Genomic DNA, 15834 nt, shown 5'->3' with positions numbered 1-15834 from the left:
CACAGCCATCAGCCAACTAACCAAAGATGAAATTACCTCCTATGTCTCTACATATAAAAAACCTCTGGAACAAATCCCTATCTTGGTTTCTTTACACCACAATATTACATAACATTAGGGGCATGCATAACTTTGGCTAAACAAAAGTAAATACAATATTGCTTGCAAAATGTAAAATGTACGTAAGACAAATAACCTTTTTGGCTGTCCCTAAATAACAATAAATATGATTACATTTAAATAAATAAGAAATATAAGGCAATTAATTTGTTCTTTACACTACAAAGGAAATTTACACCACGCATCCTCGCAAGGGTTGCTTGATCCTATCCCAGCTTACTTTGTGCGAAAAGCAGACTACACACTAGACAAGGTCAACAAGAAAAGATAGGAAAGTATTTTGTCTGCAATGAAAGAAAAAAAGGATACAGATGGGCATGGTTACAGTTACAGAGGAAGATGAAATGGTTTAGGACTGTACCGTGGTGTTAGGGAACAGCTTTGAACAGTGTCGCTTGTGAATGTTACCTACATTCTCTATGTTTCGAAGAGAAACATGGCTTGTAATGACATGGATTTCTTTTCATTGCTTAAAAATAAGGTGTATTTGTATGTAGGTCATTTATTTATCATTAAGTTTGTAGGCAAGAGGCCTGCACAATGTACGACCCTCTTTGATCTGATGATTGATAATTTATATTTTGAGCATATTAGTGCACTTGTTGGGTATTTTCTATAATGCAGAGATTGTCCGGCTGGATGTAGTCGGGCTCACCTCTTACGCACAGCTCAGGCTCCGTGCCCACTCCTCTCAAGGGGCCCTCTTCCACTCTGGAGTCGCTCATGGTGAGAGGCGATGAGCAGGTGTGGGCATATTCATTGCCCCCCTTTGCTTGGTACCTGTACTATGGGGTTCACCCCAGTAGACAAGGTTGGGGGAGAGGACCTGACTGTTGTTTGTGCTTACGCACCAGACAGCAGCTCAGAGCACCCACCCTTTTTGGTGTCCTTGGAAGTGGTGCTGGAGAGTGCTCCTTCTGGGGACTCCCTCGGTTTGCTAGGGAACGTCGATATTCATGTGGGCAATGACAGTGAGACCTTGAGGTCATGATTGCTCAGAACCTGAGCGGTGTTCTATTGTTGGGCGCTTGTCGTGGATTGTCAATAAAGAAAACCATTTTTAAGCATAAGGGTGTCATATGTGCATTTGGCACAAGAACACCCTAGGCCACAGTTCAATCATTTACTATGTAGTTGTATCATCAGACCTGTGGCTACATGTCTTGGACACTCGAGTGAAGAGAAGGGCAGAACTGTCAACCGATCACCACCTGGTGGTGAGTTGATGACTATAATCGGGGAGGATGTCAGTATCGAAGTCCGAATCGGCTGAGGGAATCACAGTCCGAGTCCGAATCTCCAGCCCACAAATCAATTTGCTCCCGGTCATCCTCACACTCAGAAAAATCAGAGTCCCAATCGACATGCGTCGTTCCAACGGGGCCGATGGAGGCTGGGGATTACCTCCTAGTCAGGATTCTTCCGCTGCAAAAACGTCTCTAGACGCCCACACCACGCCGTAGTCATTATAACTTCCCTAAAAGATCTTGGGGAGCTTCCCGCTGAATCCATGTGGTCAGTGGGATAAGAGCTGGGTGGCTGGCGTCGACGAGAGCGTCGGCGCGAGCGTCGATGGCTTCCGGCTGGGTCCATGTGGTCGGATCGTTCTGTTACAATCGCGCCGAGACGCCGTGGCGCGGTCGGAGGGATTAGGACCCAGTAGCCGGGAAGCAGGAGGGGACGAGGCGATTGGTGCTCGTGAAAACAACTTTAATAACTCAGAAAAGCCTTACAAAGCAACAAGGAACTGAATCCAAAATGAAACCAAACCGGAGCATGGTGAACAAGTGACATCAAAGTGAATGGTAGCGTGGCTGCATGGCCATAGGATCTACGCAGGAATTACGCAGGTACCTTCGCAGTGATGCACGCAGTACGATCCGACAATGAATACCAATTCAGTTGTGTTTAAATACACACATCAGGAAGTAATCGTGAATCACTCGCAGCTGCTCGAACATGACGGCAAGGCAGGATGGACAAACGAGCTGCTCCTGACAAGCGGTAGCTCCGTCCGCTCTTGCTTGTTTTGTGTTTTTGCTGCTTTTCTGTCTTTTTTTTATTGTATTTTGGTATTTCTGAATGATTTCCCATATACTTTGATTTGCTTTGTACTTTGAGCTTTTTGCTTTGTTGTTCTACGGCCTTTGCGACTCAGCCCCACCCGCCGCGTGGCTTGGTTTCTTTGTGCTAGTCCTAGACGTCTTTAGAGCCGTTCAGCCGTGCCTCCGCTGTCATGCACGCAGGATCAGCTGTAAGCAGTGGACAATAGTGCTGGGAGAAGAGGCAACGCTCCAGACCGAGCATTCCATCATTGTTATGGGAGCGTGAGATCTATCCTCGGTCAGATGGAGGAGCTGCCGGTGCTTGCTGGGCTGCTTGTGTGCTTTGAAGCCCCCCACCGGACTCTCCGCTGCTGCAGATTAGGAGATAGGACAGCTTAGGAGGATCTAGGCAAGGAAGATGATCTTTAAAACCTCCAGACTACTGAGGGACTGCGGTAACCTCAGTCTCAGTCTGTAGAAGGTCCCCACCTTGTGGACTTCCTGTGTGTGGCTCCAGTTTTTTACCTAGGTATATGTGTCTTGTGTCTGTCTTGCTACTGCAACCAATAAATTTCCCGAATACGGGATGAAATAAAGTTCTAAACTAACCTAGTTCCTTGACGACTGATGAGCCACACCTGGCACTGTTGGGCCCATCCAGCGCTGGACCTGTGATTGGCTGGCAGGCGCAACCAACCACTTGTCTTGCCCTGGGCCTGACAATTAGTCACTCAAGTAATTCTAGCAATATGCAAAGTATCCAGTACAAGTGCACTTCACAGTTTAAAGTAGGCCTGGGCGATATGACAAAAATTGTTACCCTGATAAAAAAATATGATCAGTTGATATCGATAATTATCACGATAACTATCACATCTTTTGTCTTTCAGATTTAAAACTTCAAACTTCTGTGAATATTCATTCATCCATTCTCTGAACTGCTTATCCTCACAAGGATCGTATGGGGTGCTGGAGCCTATCCCAGCTGACCTCAAGCACGAGGCGGGGGACACCCTGAATTGGTGGCCAGCCAATCGCATGGCATGAGTAAACAGGCAACCATTCACGCTCACACCTAGGGGCAATTTAAAGTGTTCAACCAGCCTACCATGTTTTTGGAATGTGGAGCAAACCGGTGTACCCGAGGCAAACTCATACAAGCCCGGGGAGAACATGCAAACTCTACACAGGAGGGATTGAAGGGTGAGAGGGAGGGAGGGAGAGAGGAGAGAGACTTCACGGCATTGCACTCGTGAGATGACAAACTTTAAATTGGACTTGAATGAACTTTGTTTACTGTAAACACACTTTTAATCTTATTTTACACTAAACTTCTTGTGCAGTAACCGAGGCAAAGATGTTAATGTATTCCACCGCTGCTTTCGAGTCGGAACTTCCTGGTTTCTCCATACCTCAGAACCGAGTGTTCGTTTTTGGAAATTATCGAACCAGCCACGACTCGCTTTGAAGGGTTTCGCTGGTGTCTTTATCAGATGCTTGCTTTGCTTTCAAGTCCATGTAAATTCCGCTGGCTTTTTCGCAGATCATCAACTCGGTCACGCTATCTCCAGGAAAAAATGCAACCTGTACTCCTAAATATCTTTATGCGAGGGAGATGCAGCAAGAAAGACAGAGCAATGCTGTTCTCATAAGCAGCCTCCCGCATACTGAGCCACCCGGACGGCCGCATCGGGAACCAGGTCGTATGCTCGTATCTCAAATTTGTCTCGTATCTCAAGGAAAATATGTGCTCGGAATTTTCCACGTATCTCTTTCTCGTATGTTGGGACACTCGTATGTCAAGTTATCACTGTATCCCTGTTTGTTAGCTATGTACACTGCCATATACAAGCTAAAACAATGGTTTAGTAATGTTGGTTCATTACCACGTCCAACACTATACGCACTACATCAGGGGTGGGCAAACTATTCCACAAAAGGTGCGGGTTTTCATTCCAAACCATAAAGAGGACACCTTTTCACCAATCTGGTGTCCTACAAGTGCAATCAGTGGATTGCAGTCAGGTGCTTCTTGTTTTCTGCAGAGATCTCATTGGTTGAAGTGTCTGTGCTGGATCGGTTGGAACAAAAACCTACACCCACAGCGGCCCTCAAAGGCCGGTTTGCCCACCCCTGCGCTCGATGATGCATTTGTTGAAACAAAAAATAGAAGAGAAAATAAGATAATATTTTTTTTAACCCACTAAAGTAAAAATAAGACAATAATAACGCACTCCAACAAAACTTGCAAAGACATTTAGGTGAGGGTGGACAACAAGGCAAACATTTGGCGGCTGAGTAAACATATGCACCCAACCTAACATATTAAAATTATGTTGTGTTTGGTGAAATTTTGATCCAACGACGATTGCCTTTCATAATTTTCCTGAAATGCGCAAGGCATTTGTCGCGATGGAAAGACTCGTGAACACTTTAAGAACAGCACGCTTATTCTTTTCACTCGCACCGTAACTCAAGAAACGTGTTAGAACTCCGTGACGAACAAGGGTTGAAGGTACACAAAGCAATCACTCATCGCCAGCCATAGTGGCACCGCCATGGCCCTGGAAAAATGCCCAGAGAGAGGGCCTTTGGTTGAATGGCTGCCCTCATACTCCGCCAGTGGCCGCTCCCAAACTAATAGCCAATGTGAGACCAACTCTATCACTGCGATTTCAAAATAAGATACAGGATGCTACAAGTGGATGTTTTAATTTTTTAAATTTTGTGCTTTGTGACTTGGAATTTCTTTCGTATCGAGAGAGAAAATACAGACACTCCTCAACTTACGAACGCAATTGGTTCCGAGCGATTGTTCATAAGTTGAATTTGTTTGTAAGTTGATTTAGTGCTATATTTTGTATTATAATTTATGTTTAAGGCCTATATAAGTATATTGAAGGTTTATATAAGTGCATTTGTATGTTTAAGGCTTGTATAAGTAACACGCATTGGTTTGTACTGAAAAAAAAAACATTTAATAAAATGGAGAGAATATGTACAGTACTGTAGAGAGAGATAGATTTATGTATTAGAAACTGGCCAAAAGAAGCGACCTAATGACGATTGCACAGTTTTCTTCTTTTTTTCATCATAAATGATGCAGTAGCACTGTATGGCATCATTCAATTGATTTGCAAACTTTGTGCAACTTTCAATATTTGGGTCCTGCTGCTCGATCTTTCTGTTTATAAATGGTACTGAATGTGCAACGCTCACCACTTTCTGACGCGCATCAAACTTCGTTATTATTGCCACCCGTTTCAAATGAAATGGCTTGCCTCTTCCTTGCAACTCCCTCAATAGAAGCCTTTAGCTTTTTACCAACCATATTCAATATTGGATGCATGAGATATTTAATGATACAAATGAAAAAGGTTCTTTGCACACTGGAGATACATTCACGCACTTCCGCATTGCAACGAAGAAGAAGGTAGATGCTGGGTGAGCTGAGCTCTCACAGCGCCAGGCGTCGGTATTAGCGGCGGAAAGAAGTACTACTCCGAAAAAGATGCGAAATACAAAATTGGACTTGCGAACATTTTTGGACTTAAACGCAATTTGCAGACATGTTCGTAAGTAGAATGTTCGTAAGTAGGGGAGCGTCTGTATTCCCATTCAAGCTTTAGGTAAACAGAATAATTTGTATGTAGAGACATTTGCAAATACAGGTACTACCTTAATTATTATTTTTATATTTTGATGAATACATTAAAAAAAATATACAAGTAAATCAACACAAGTTAATTCAGTTGATTGTAATTTTTTAACTCACCCACAGCTGGTTTCTAGTAGATTCTCCCCAACCTGCAGAGACGCCATGCCAAAGTCTGCTATCCTGATGTTATTCTTGTCATCTAATAATAAATTTTCGGGCTTCAAGTCTCGGTGGCTGGAGAAAAGCGATAGAAATAAATGAAAGGGTTATACATCGGGTTCTTCTAAGAGAATTTTTCAGCAAAAAATAAAATCAAGTGAACTATGACCGCCTGACTTTCTCTCTAAACATATCATTAGCCTAGAGACATGAAAAACACATCCAGGGTGTGAGCATGCCTTCAATTGGCTAACTCGGAACAGACAACAATAATCTGCAAACAATAAATCAAGTTAATTAGGATTGAGACAAAAAACGGGCTTTGCAGAACAAATGTGTATATGTCCAGTGCTAACCAGGTAATTATACGCGTAGTGCAATCAAGAAACTCAAAGTTAGGATCCTGTCTAGTGATATGGGATGACGATGTTGTAACACTCCTTCAAGCCAAGATAAAAACTAATATTTGCATCTGCCGGTGATTTGTGACGAAATGACGTGATGGCTCACAATGACCTGTGGGCTCAAAAAGCTTTTCTGTTACTTGAATGCAGGGAGAAACAGCTCACAGAGAGTAATAGATGCAGAGTTAGCCAATAATATTATTTGTATCATCCACTAGTGTGACTAGTATAATTCCCTATTAGTAAAAACTTGTTACTGACAAGGTATTAATGTACCTAGAATGCTCCCTTTACCTTTACCTGTGAAAACTGAATACAATGATGATGTTCAACCAACGTTTGATTGAATACACTAAAAATACATGTTATCATGTTGAAGCTATTAAACTTTTTGTTACTTAGCAAATAATAATTTACTGATGACAAATAGCTTTTGTTGTTGATGATGACGACAGGGCCTATGTCCAATTATTATTATTATTATATTATTATTATAAATCAGCATCTGTTTTGTGCTTCCAGGCTTAGAACCAGTTATGAAGACTTATTAGAGCTAGATATAAACGATAGTAGACAGCCGGGAAAGATCGCAAAAGAAATTAACCCTGGAATTGTGAGACAACAAAGAAAAGTTAGTCTATTTTTTGCCCAGCCTTATATGCATTGTAGAGAATGTACTATATCTATGTACAGACACCACCTATATGTATATGTAAATAATGTGTAGGTGAAACTTTATGTTATATTTGTAGCTATTACGGGTTAGAAGATGAATGCAACACACCATATTGAATAACTGTGGCAGAAGTCCAAGGCCGATATGATCTGTCGGAAGAATTTCCGTGCCTCTTTAGGTGTTAACCGGCCCTTCTTCACTAGGTAGTCAAAAAGCTCTCCACCGGACACATGTTCTAGCACCAGGTACCTGTAATGTGTAGGGAAAATAAAGCTGAAACATTGTTCTTACCACATGCTTGCTTTAGTTAAAACTAATTTGAGTGATGGTTCTTTGTGTAATTGCGAGTACTATCAACAAAATTTAAGTGTGGAGCAACTGAAATGTTTTGAAATGAGTCATTACATTTTACAGAGTGGGGGAACATACAAAAAGCACTCTTGAGCTTTCACACTAAATGAACTGGTTCTCAATTTCAACTGGGCATGACTTCTGGGTGTATGAACTACATTTTTAATGGTATATTTCAGTGGCGGTCCGTGCATTTTCTCGTACCGCCTTTAACGAATCAATCCAACCCTCAAAAACTATTTTATGGCTATTAAGCCTCTACTGCAGCTACAGCTGCGACACATAAAAAATAATCGATAAATCAATGCACAAAAATGGGGTAAAATCCACTTCCTAGCAGCATTTAATGATTAAATACAAATACTGGAGCTTTTCAGACATTAAAACCAGGCCAGGGGGTGATTTTCCCGGGAAAAGACAGCGATGAACGTCAATGGTGTACGGGCAAACATTCCCTGAAAATGGGGTAAAATCCAGCCGAAAACAGCATTTTTTGATTAGATACAAACACTGTAGCTTTTTAGACATCAGAACCGGGCCCGGAGTATCATTTGCCCGGGAAAAAGACAGCGATGAACATCGATACGTCCATATACGGCCATACGCGAAATGGCAAAAAATGCACTAAAATGGGGTAAAATCCACTTCCTAGCAGCATTTATTGATTGAATACAAATACTGGAGCTTTTGAGACATTACAACCAGGCCGGGGGGGTGATTTCTCCGGGAAAAGACAGCGATGGACGTCAATGGCGAAATGGCAAAAATTGCACTAAAATGGGGTGAAATCCACTTCCTAGCAGCATTTAGTGATTAAATACAAACACTGGTGCTTAAATACAAACACTGGAGCTCAAATACAAACACTGAGCTTTTCAGATATCAGAACCGGGCCCACAATGTGAAAGTGAAAGTGGTGGACAAACCCTTTTCCCGGTTGTAACAGACTTGCTAGCTTCGGAGTTGACCACCCTTTCCTAATGATGTCCATTTTTTTCTGGAAAATTCCGTCTGGAAAATGGCTTTGTCAGCAAATCTGCAACCAAATCCATTAGTTTTTCTCTGTCGGCCATTGTGGGTGGAGTTTGCGATCTCTGGCTGGATCACTCTGGCTTTGGCCCGCCTACTCTATCATTAGCCAATCATAGTTGGTGAAAGCGATGACGTATCCCTACGCCTGCGAGAAGGCAATGACGTATCTCTACGCCTGCTGGAAGGCCTTGGTGTCACCAAATCGAATTCTGATTGGTTAAAGCAACAGTGTTATCGACGCTTGTTTAATGCAGCAGAGCCTGCAGAACTGATTGTGAAGGCCTTGAGGCAGATTTCTGACCCTGGCAACAAATAATGGCTGAAATGTGATTGGTTAAATGCTTCAATATGAAAAAACATCTGAAGCAGTGCAACCAGGGGGAAAGCAATGAAAGGAAGCTAACAGACAATTTGGAATTATTTAATAAGTATTCATGGACAAAATATAATTAACATCAGTCTGTGATTCAGATATTTATTACGCCAGCAGAGAAGGCCTTATATAATATAAATTATTCAAAAACTTGGGCAGTCCTGGAATGCCATTATGTAAAAACGCTGTGCTGCTTACTGAGTAGAATTCTCACCAATGTATTCGATTTAATCTATTTCATTAACAAATTAAATTAATCAGCCTTGATAAAAAGCATTTTGCCGGCCCGTGGATGAGTGGTTAGCGCATCGGCCTCACAGTTCTGAGATCAAGGATTCAATCCCAATTTCGGACCTTCCTGTGTGGAGTTTTGTGTATGTAGGTCTGTATTTACTGTTCCAATAATGTGTAATAATTGTACTCACAGATATTTCTTGTTTTCGTAGACATCATGCAGTTTTAACACATGAGGATGTTCTATAAGTTTCAGGATGGCTATCTCTCGTTCAACCTAGACAAAAAAAGTTAGACAAAGGAAAAATGACATACACAGCAACTTGTTTTCCAGAAATGGAAAGAATCTGAAAAAAAAAAAAACAGGAAGAAAATATACGTCTTTGTGTGGGGTGACACTCGATTTAATACATGTTTAAATGTTCAAAATTATTACCTTATAAATGCTTCGACTTAATTCTACTCAAACTATTACTCAGTATTATTATTTATAAAATTTCACAATAGACCCCTACCAAAACCTGAGCACTCAACTCATGATTGTGATAAAATATTAGAAGGGAGACAATGTACAGATTAGTCAACTAAGCAACTGGGCGAAAATTAATCAAAACCACCATTAAACCATCGAACTGAGGTAAAAAAAAAACCTGCTAAAATCAACTATAAAAAGGAACTGGACGATCTTGGCGATGTCACCCATAGCATTAGCTGGCATCCATTAGATCCCACTTCTTACTTTAAATATGTTTCCCATCAACATGAGTGAAGCCCATATGAAAAGTTGAAATGCGATATGCCTTTGCTACTCCCAATCGGCTCCAAAAATTCATTTTTGGCCCACTTGCACAGCCACATCTACTATATCATTACACAATGAGATTCATCGTGGAGTTGTGTAAACTTAACTGACTGTCCCACTAAAACAGGTAAACTGAGTGAAAATATTTTTTCTTAGACACGAAAGAACAGTGGTTGATTACAATATTCATGTTTATTAATTTGTGTTCTAAGGTGATTGTTCTGCGTAAATTCAATGATTGCAAAGCTTTCCATCCTCTAGTGACATTAATTCCAAATACATTAGCATAATTACACAACTTCAACCAAGCGTTAAGAAGAATATTGTAAGGAAGACAGCCTGGGGGGTGCTAGAGCTAACTACAGACACCAGGCGTGAGACACCCTGAATCAGAAGCCAGCCAATCGCAGGGCACAAGGATATGGATAACCATTCACGCTCACACTCATACCTGGGGGCAATTTGTGTCACAGACATCAAAATCTCAACAGCGTGTGTTTTTACAGACTTGCAGTCCAAACTTTACAATTTTAGACCCGTCAGATGAATTGTGAGTGACCAAGTGTAGAGACTTCACTTCACTGAATTTTTCCCACAAGGGGCTGTAATTTCTCTGAAATTATTTTTGACGACATTCCAAAGACGGCAGCCCGGTGGAGCGAGTGGTTAGCGTGTCGGCCTCACAGCTCTGGGGTCCTGGGTTCAGATCCAGGTCTGTCCAACTGTGTGGAGTTTGCATGAACGCCCCGGGCCTGCGTGGGTTATCCCCGGGTACTCTGGTTTCCTCCCACATTCCAAACACATGCATTGTAGGCTGATTGGACACTAAATTGGACCTAGGTATGGGTGTGAGTGTGAATGGTTGTCCGTCTCCTTGTGGCCTGTGATCAGTTGACCACCGATTCAGGGTGTCAGCTGGGATAGGCTCCAGTACCCCCCACGACCCTTGTGAGGATGAAGCGGTTCAGAAAATGAATGAATTGTAAGGAAGAAAAAGCAGTGCTTTAAAATAGGCCTATTGTGCATGTGAAATGTAAATAGCGGCCATGCTATATAATTCATTCATTCATCTTCCATACCAGGCATCCTCGAAAGGGTTGCGTGGTTGCTGGATCTTAACCCAGCTGACTTCGGGCGAAACACAGACAACACCCTAGACTGGTCGCCAGTCAGCCGTAGGGCAGACAAAGAGACAAATGACCATACGCACTCACAATCATACCGCCAACAGGGGGAGTCGAGCCGGCACCTGCCCGCACAAAAATCAAGCGAGTGGACCTCTACACAACAAGGCGGCTGCTATATACGTAATTATTGAGCTAAATAGTAAATACCACAATACAGTGATAACTCTACTTACGAAAATAATTGGTTCCAAAACGTTTTTGTAAGTTGAAAAGTACTTTAGATGAAAATTCTCTAATTTGTTCCAGGGTCCTCACACAACTACCAACTAAACCCTTTAAAATTGGTCAAAGTGTCCCAATTTTGTATGGAAGATGTAAGAAACACACAAAAATGAGTAAAAATAGTAAGAAAATGATTTATTAATCTCTTAAAATTAATAACAAACCTGCAAAATCTATCCGTGTTAAAACCCAGGTGGACAAAAGGAAGCTAACGGTAGGCAACAGAAAAAGAGCACATGAACACATCTAAAAAACACAAAATTAAGAATTCAAACAACATTAAAAATATAAATCAACAAAAAACAAATGTTTTATGATTTCTTTGAAATTAAATTTTTGATCCATTTTATTTCTTGCTATTGGTTCTTACCTGTTTGGACATTTTGGAAGAAAAAAAACAATTCAAAGACCATTGCCTTTGACGACTCTTAATAATGTATCTATAATGCAACAGACAAATGTCTTCAAAGTGGGCGATCGCACGACTCATGAACACTTTCAGGATGGGTTTTTGTTCTAAGACAGAAAGTTTGTTAAATTTCTCCAGCATTTCTTTGATTTTTGTTGTTGGAATGCTTGCTCCTTCCCCCTCCTCCGCCTTCTTGGTATATTCCTCCTGTATTTCCAAGTGTTCCATTAGCTCTAGTTCATTCAGCTCCTCCGTTGAGAGTCTGTTTTTATGCCCCCCGACCAACTCGTTAATGTCATCCCCGCTGACCACTTCTCATTCACACTGGTAATTTTATTGGGAGGCATGATGATAAAAGCAGAATAAACTGCTATATACACAGTTGGAAAAACTCAACATAGAAAAACACTGTCAGAACCACGTGACAATGAACGGCGATCAAAAGTACATAAGAAAGAATCTAGAAACATGGATAGTGGTTGTTGTGAGACAGCCAATGAGAGTCCAGTAGAGTGTAGTGAGATTGTAAAGTAAGAATCAATGCATCCGTGACAATTTCAAAATAAAATAATGGATATGGTAAATGTATTGACATTTGGGGTGGATTTTGTAACTTGGATCTTGTTTTTGTATCTTGAGATACTCAGTTGCATATTAAAAGCTTTCATTACCTGAAAATTTCGTACCTAGAGGCGTTCGTAAGTAGAGGTATGACTGTATTCGACAATTACCATTTAGACATACACACATGGATCCACTAGTACATATGGGACTTCAAAAATAATGGAAATGCTGAAGAAAGGTTGATGAAAAACCAAAGTAACAACAAAAAGAAAGCTGACATTTAGTAAATTTAATTTCAAACTCATTCTCTTCAAAAAAATAAATAAATAAAAATATTTTTTTAATACAATGAAGATTGGTACAGGCCCGGTGAGTGAGTGGTTAGCAAGCCAGCCTCACGGATCTGAGATCGAGGGTTCGATCCGGGTTCCAGACCTTCCTGTGTAGAGTTTGCATGTTCTCCCCGGGCTATCGTGGGTTTTCTCTGAGTACTCTCAGTACGGTTTCCTCCTACATCACAAAAACATGCAATGTATGCTGTTTGAACAATCTAAATTGCCTATAGGTAGGAGCTTGTGCATGAATAGTTGTCTGTCTCCATGTGTCCTGCAATTGGGTGGCCACCAATTCAGGGTGTTAGGATTTCACGTGGTGTGCGGAGTAGGTGGTTGGACCCAAATGCAGGAAAGCAGGCAGATACAGAAAGGGAAGTGACAAACTAACAACTAAGTCAAAGAAATTTAAACTTAGATGGAAAACATGGGGGGAACGAGGAGCGCTGGACGTGAATGTATGACAGGTACAGGACTGAACAGGGCATGGTAGAAACAGGCAGGAACACGAGACCATCCGACCAGAATTCATAAATACACAGGGTTCAAATAGAAAGACATGGGTTGACGAGACAATTAGAAACACATGGGTGACACGAGAGGCAGTAAGCAGGAGAAACACCAGTGAACTCAATGGGAAATCACAAGGACAGATCACACAGGGGGAAAAACCCAACCACCAAAACCCCAACAAAACATGAAAGAACCCATACCAAACACAGGGTGTCCCCTGCCTGGTTTTGCTAGAGGAATTATTCACTGAGTTTGTTATCTTTTAGTGGTTGTACTTTTACATTGAGATCAGAGCAGGGCGATAAAACGATAACAATAATTATCATGAAATAATTTTAAACTGTAATTACACCGCCCAACCAGCACGGACTATGGGGCATTGTTGCGAGATGAACGATAGTTCCAGACCAAGAGGATGATGAGGAAACGTGTATTTAGCATGTTAGCAATAGAGGCTAACACAGCATGAATGCAAAAGGACAATAACAGGGCCAAAAGAAGCAATTATGCAATGCAATAAAACACTGAGCCGACCCACTAAAACAGAGGGCTCCAAACCGGTCCTTGAGGGCCACTGTGGATGCAGGTTTTTGTTCCAATCGATCCAACACAAACTATTTACCCAATGAGGTTTCAGCTGAAAAAAGAAGCACCTGACTGCAATCCACTGATTGTACGTCAAGGTTACCAGATTGGTGGAAAGGTTTCCTCTTACAGGTTGGAATGAATTTCTGGAATAAATTGGGGACCACTGCACTAAAAGATCCAAGTGAATTCTCCCTGGCATTTTCTTTTCTTTTATTCACACACATCCATCCGTACATCACACTTTAGAAGGATTAGAGAATAGATAAAGCGTGATTTATGGATGGGTGGATGTTTTATAACTCCCGTCACGACAGAAAAAAAAGTGTTCCGGGGAGCACCTAGAAACTCGCTGGCGGACCAATCAGCCACATAGTGCGTTTAGGGCACATTATGTAAAAACGATTCATACATCCACTGTGCTTTCAGCTGTAACAAATAAAAGTTGAGTTTACACACTGAGAGAAGGTGAAGAAATTCAATCACTCTATCACTCGTCTATTAGGATCTGACAGCCGTTTCTGGCCACTATAAAAAATTTCAACTCTCTAGGTTGCACGGTTTGGACAAACGTAGCGAGAGAATCTTAACATACACACACACACTCACACGCCCATAAATCACGCTTTATAAGGATTATAGATAAAGATGTTTTCCCATTTTATGTAAATATTCTGAAAAGGTTACAAAAATCTAAAAGTTGTTATCTTAGGTTAAAATGGGTTAAGTTCATCAAACTTTTTATTTTATTTTTTTGTAAATGGCCATATGTGAGGTAAATTTGCAGTTGTTTTTTTAGGCTGAAAATAGTCTGCTTGCCAATGGTAATGATGTGTTCAGCTGATTATTTTATTTCATATTTCACAGCAACATTTGGTCTGAAAGCAAATTTATAAAAATAAAGATGTCTGTCAAAATTTCTGCAGGTTTTATTTACTTTTCATATGTAAGGAGAGAGTAATCTTATCTTTATTGCACAACAGAACAACAAAAACCTCTCTCGCCGCCGAATCGCTGGCCGACGCCGTGGGCATGGGCAGCCGGATCGCTGGCCGACAACGCTGACATGGGCCCCCGGATCAGCAACGGGGAGGCAGCGTGCCCACCCCGTCCTCGGCTCGCTGTACACTTATGTGGCATTTTCAGTGTCAATGTAAATCCAAACAAAGCTGGAATTGACTCAAAGTTATTCTTTCTCCACAGGATTCAAAACGCAACCCGATGGAAACATGAAAACAACTTGGCGGTGTGTTTTGCAGCTATTTATAGTTTTTGGCGCACCAATTGTTCCTCTGCCGTATTCGCTTCTTCTTCAGCGGTTCTAGCCAAACATTTCAGCGCCGTAGAAGAAACGGTGCCCCGACTTCCGCCATTTTTCGCAGCCATTTTTTTATGTCTTCCGGTTGCGAGTTTCAGCGTATGAACTTCTTTTTTATATACGTGAGAAGAATATTCAGTGATGTAGTGAGGCCACAAAAGATGAAGTCGCAAAGTGAAGAAGGATCACAGACATTTACTTCTCTCAGAAACAAAATCATTTAAAAAATTCTGACTTCAAAATAAAATTTATTTATAAACATAAATAGTACCGCTGCCTCGTGGTATAGAGATTCACTCGCCTGACTTCGGTGCGGGGTGGCGCAGGCTCGATTCCCTCTGGTGGCGGTATGATTGGGAGTGCGAATGGTCGTTTGTCTCTCTGTGTGCCCTACGGCTGACTGGTGACCAGTCTGGGGTGTAGATTGCCTTCCGCCTGAGAACAGCTGGGTTAGGCTCCAGCAACCCCCGCAACCCTTTCGAGGATGGAATGATGTATGGAAGATGAATGAATGAAAAAAGAAAATTGTACTGCAAAAGGGAAAACTAAAGACATCTGGAAAAATATTTAAAAACTGGCAGGAAATACTTCAAAGCAAAGAGAAATAAAGGAACTACAGTTCAAGGAGAAAACAATCCGTGGCCCAATGGACATAGCTACAACTTTATTATTTTATAGACTGCTAGAGAACTGACACCTAACATCCCTCGAATAGAATATCACCCACCAAAACCACTGAAGACCAATGAACCCATTCTTAACCAGCATGTAGTTTCCCAGTCACAAGTTGAAAAAGGTCTCAAAACCTCCAAAGCCAAAGATGCATTTAATATGGATGTAATATTTTTGA

At 41.4% G+C, this 15834-nt stretch overlaps 1 protein-coding gene across 7 annotated transcripts in view; it reads right to left on the bottom strand.

Moving 5' to 3' along the window:
• LOC144065513 (serine/threonine-protein kinase BRSK2-like) overlaps nt 1-15834 on the bottom strand; it is a 115303-nt gene that overhangs the window by 59556 nt on the left and 39913 nt on the right. For all 7 annotated transcript variants that reach the window (XM_077588452.1, XM_077588435.1, XM_077588460.1 and 4 more), the window contains 3 exons: nt 9244-9329; nt 7171-7311; nt 5941-6057 (listed from right to left, as the gene is read on the bottom strand). In XM_077588452.1, the coding sequence (XP_077444578.1) occupies nt 5941-6057; nt 7171-7311; nt 9244-9329 (344 nt within the window). The remainder of the gene's footprint in view (nt 1-5940; nt 6058-7170; nt 7312-9243; nt 9330-15834) is intronic.

This window comes from Stigmatopora argus, chromosome 2 (assembly GCF_051989625.1).
Source record: "Stigmatopora argus isolate UIUO_Sarg chromosome 2, RoL_Sarg_1.0, whole genome shotgun sequence".
Lineage (NCBI taxonomy): Eukaryota > Metazoa > Chordata > Actinopteri > Syngnathiformes > Syngnathidae > Stigmatopora > Stigmatopora argus.
This window is presented reverse-complemented; position numbering and strand designations above follow the sequence as displayed.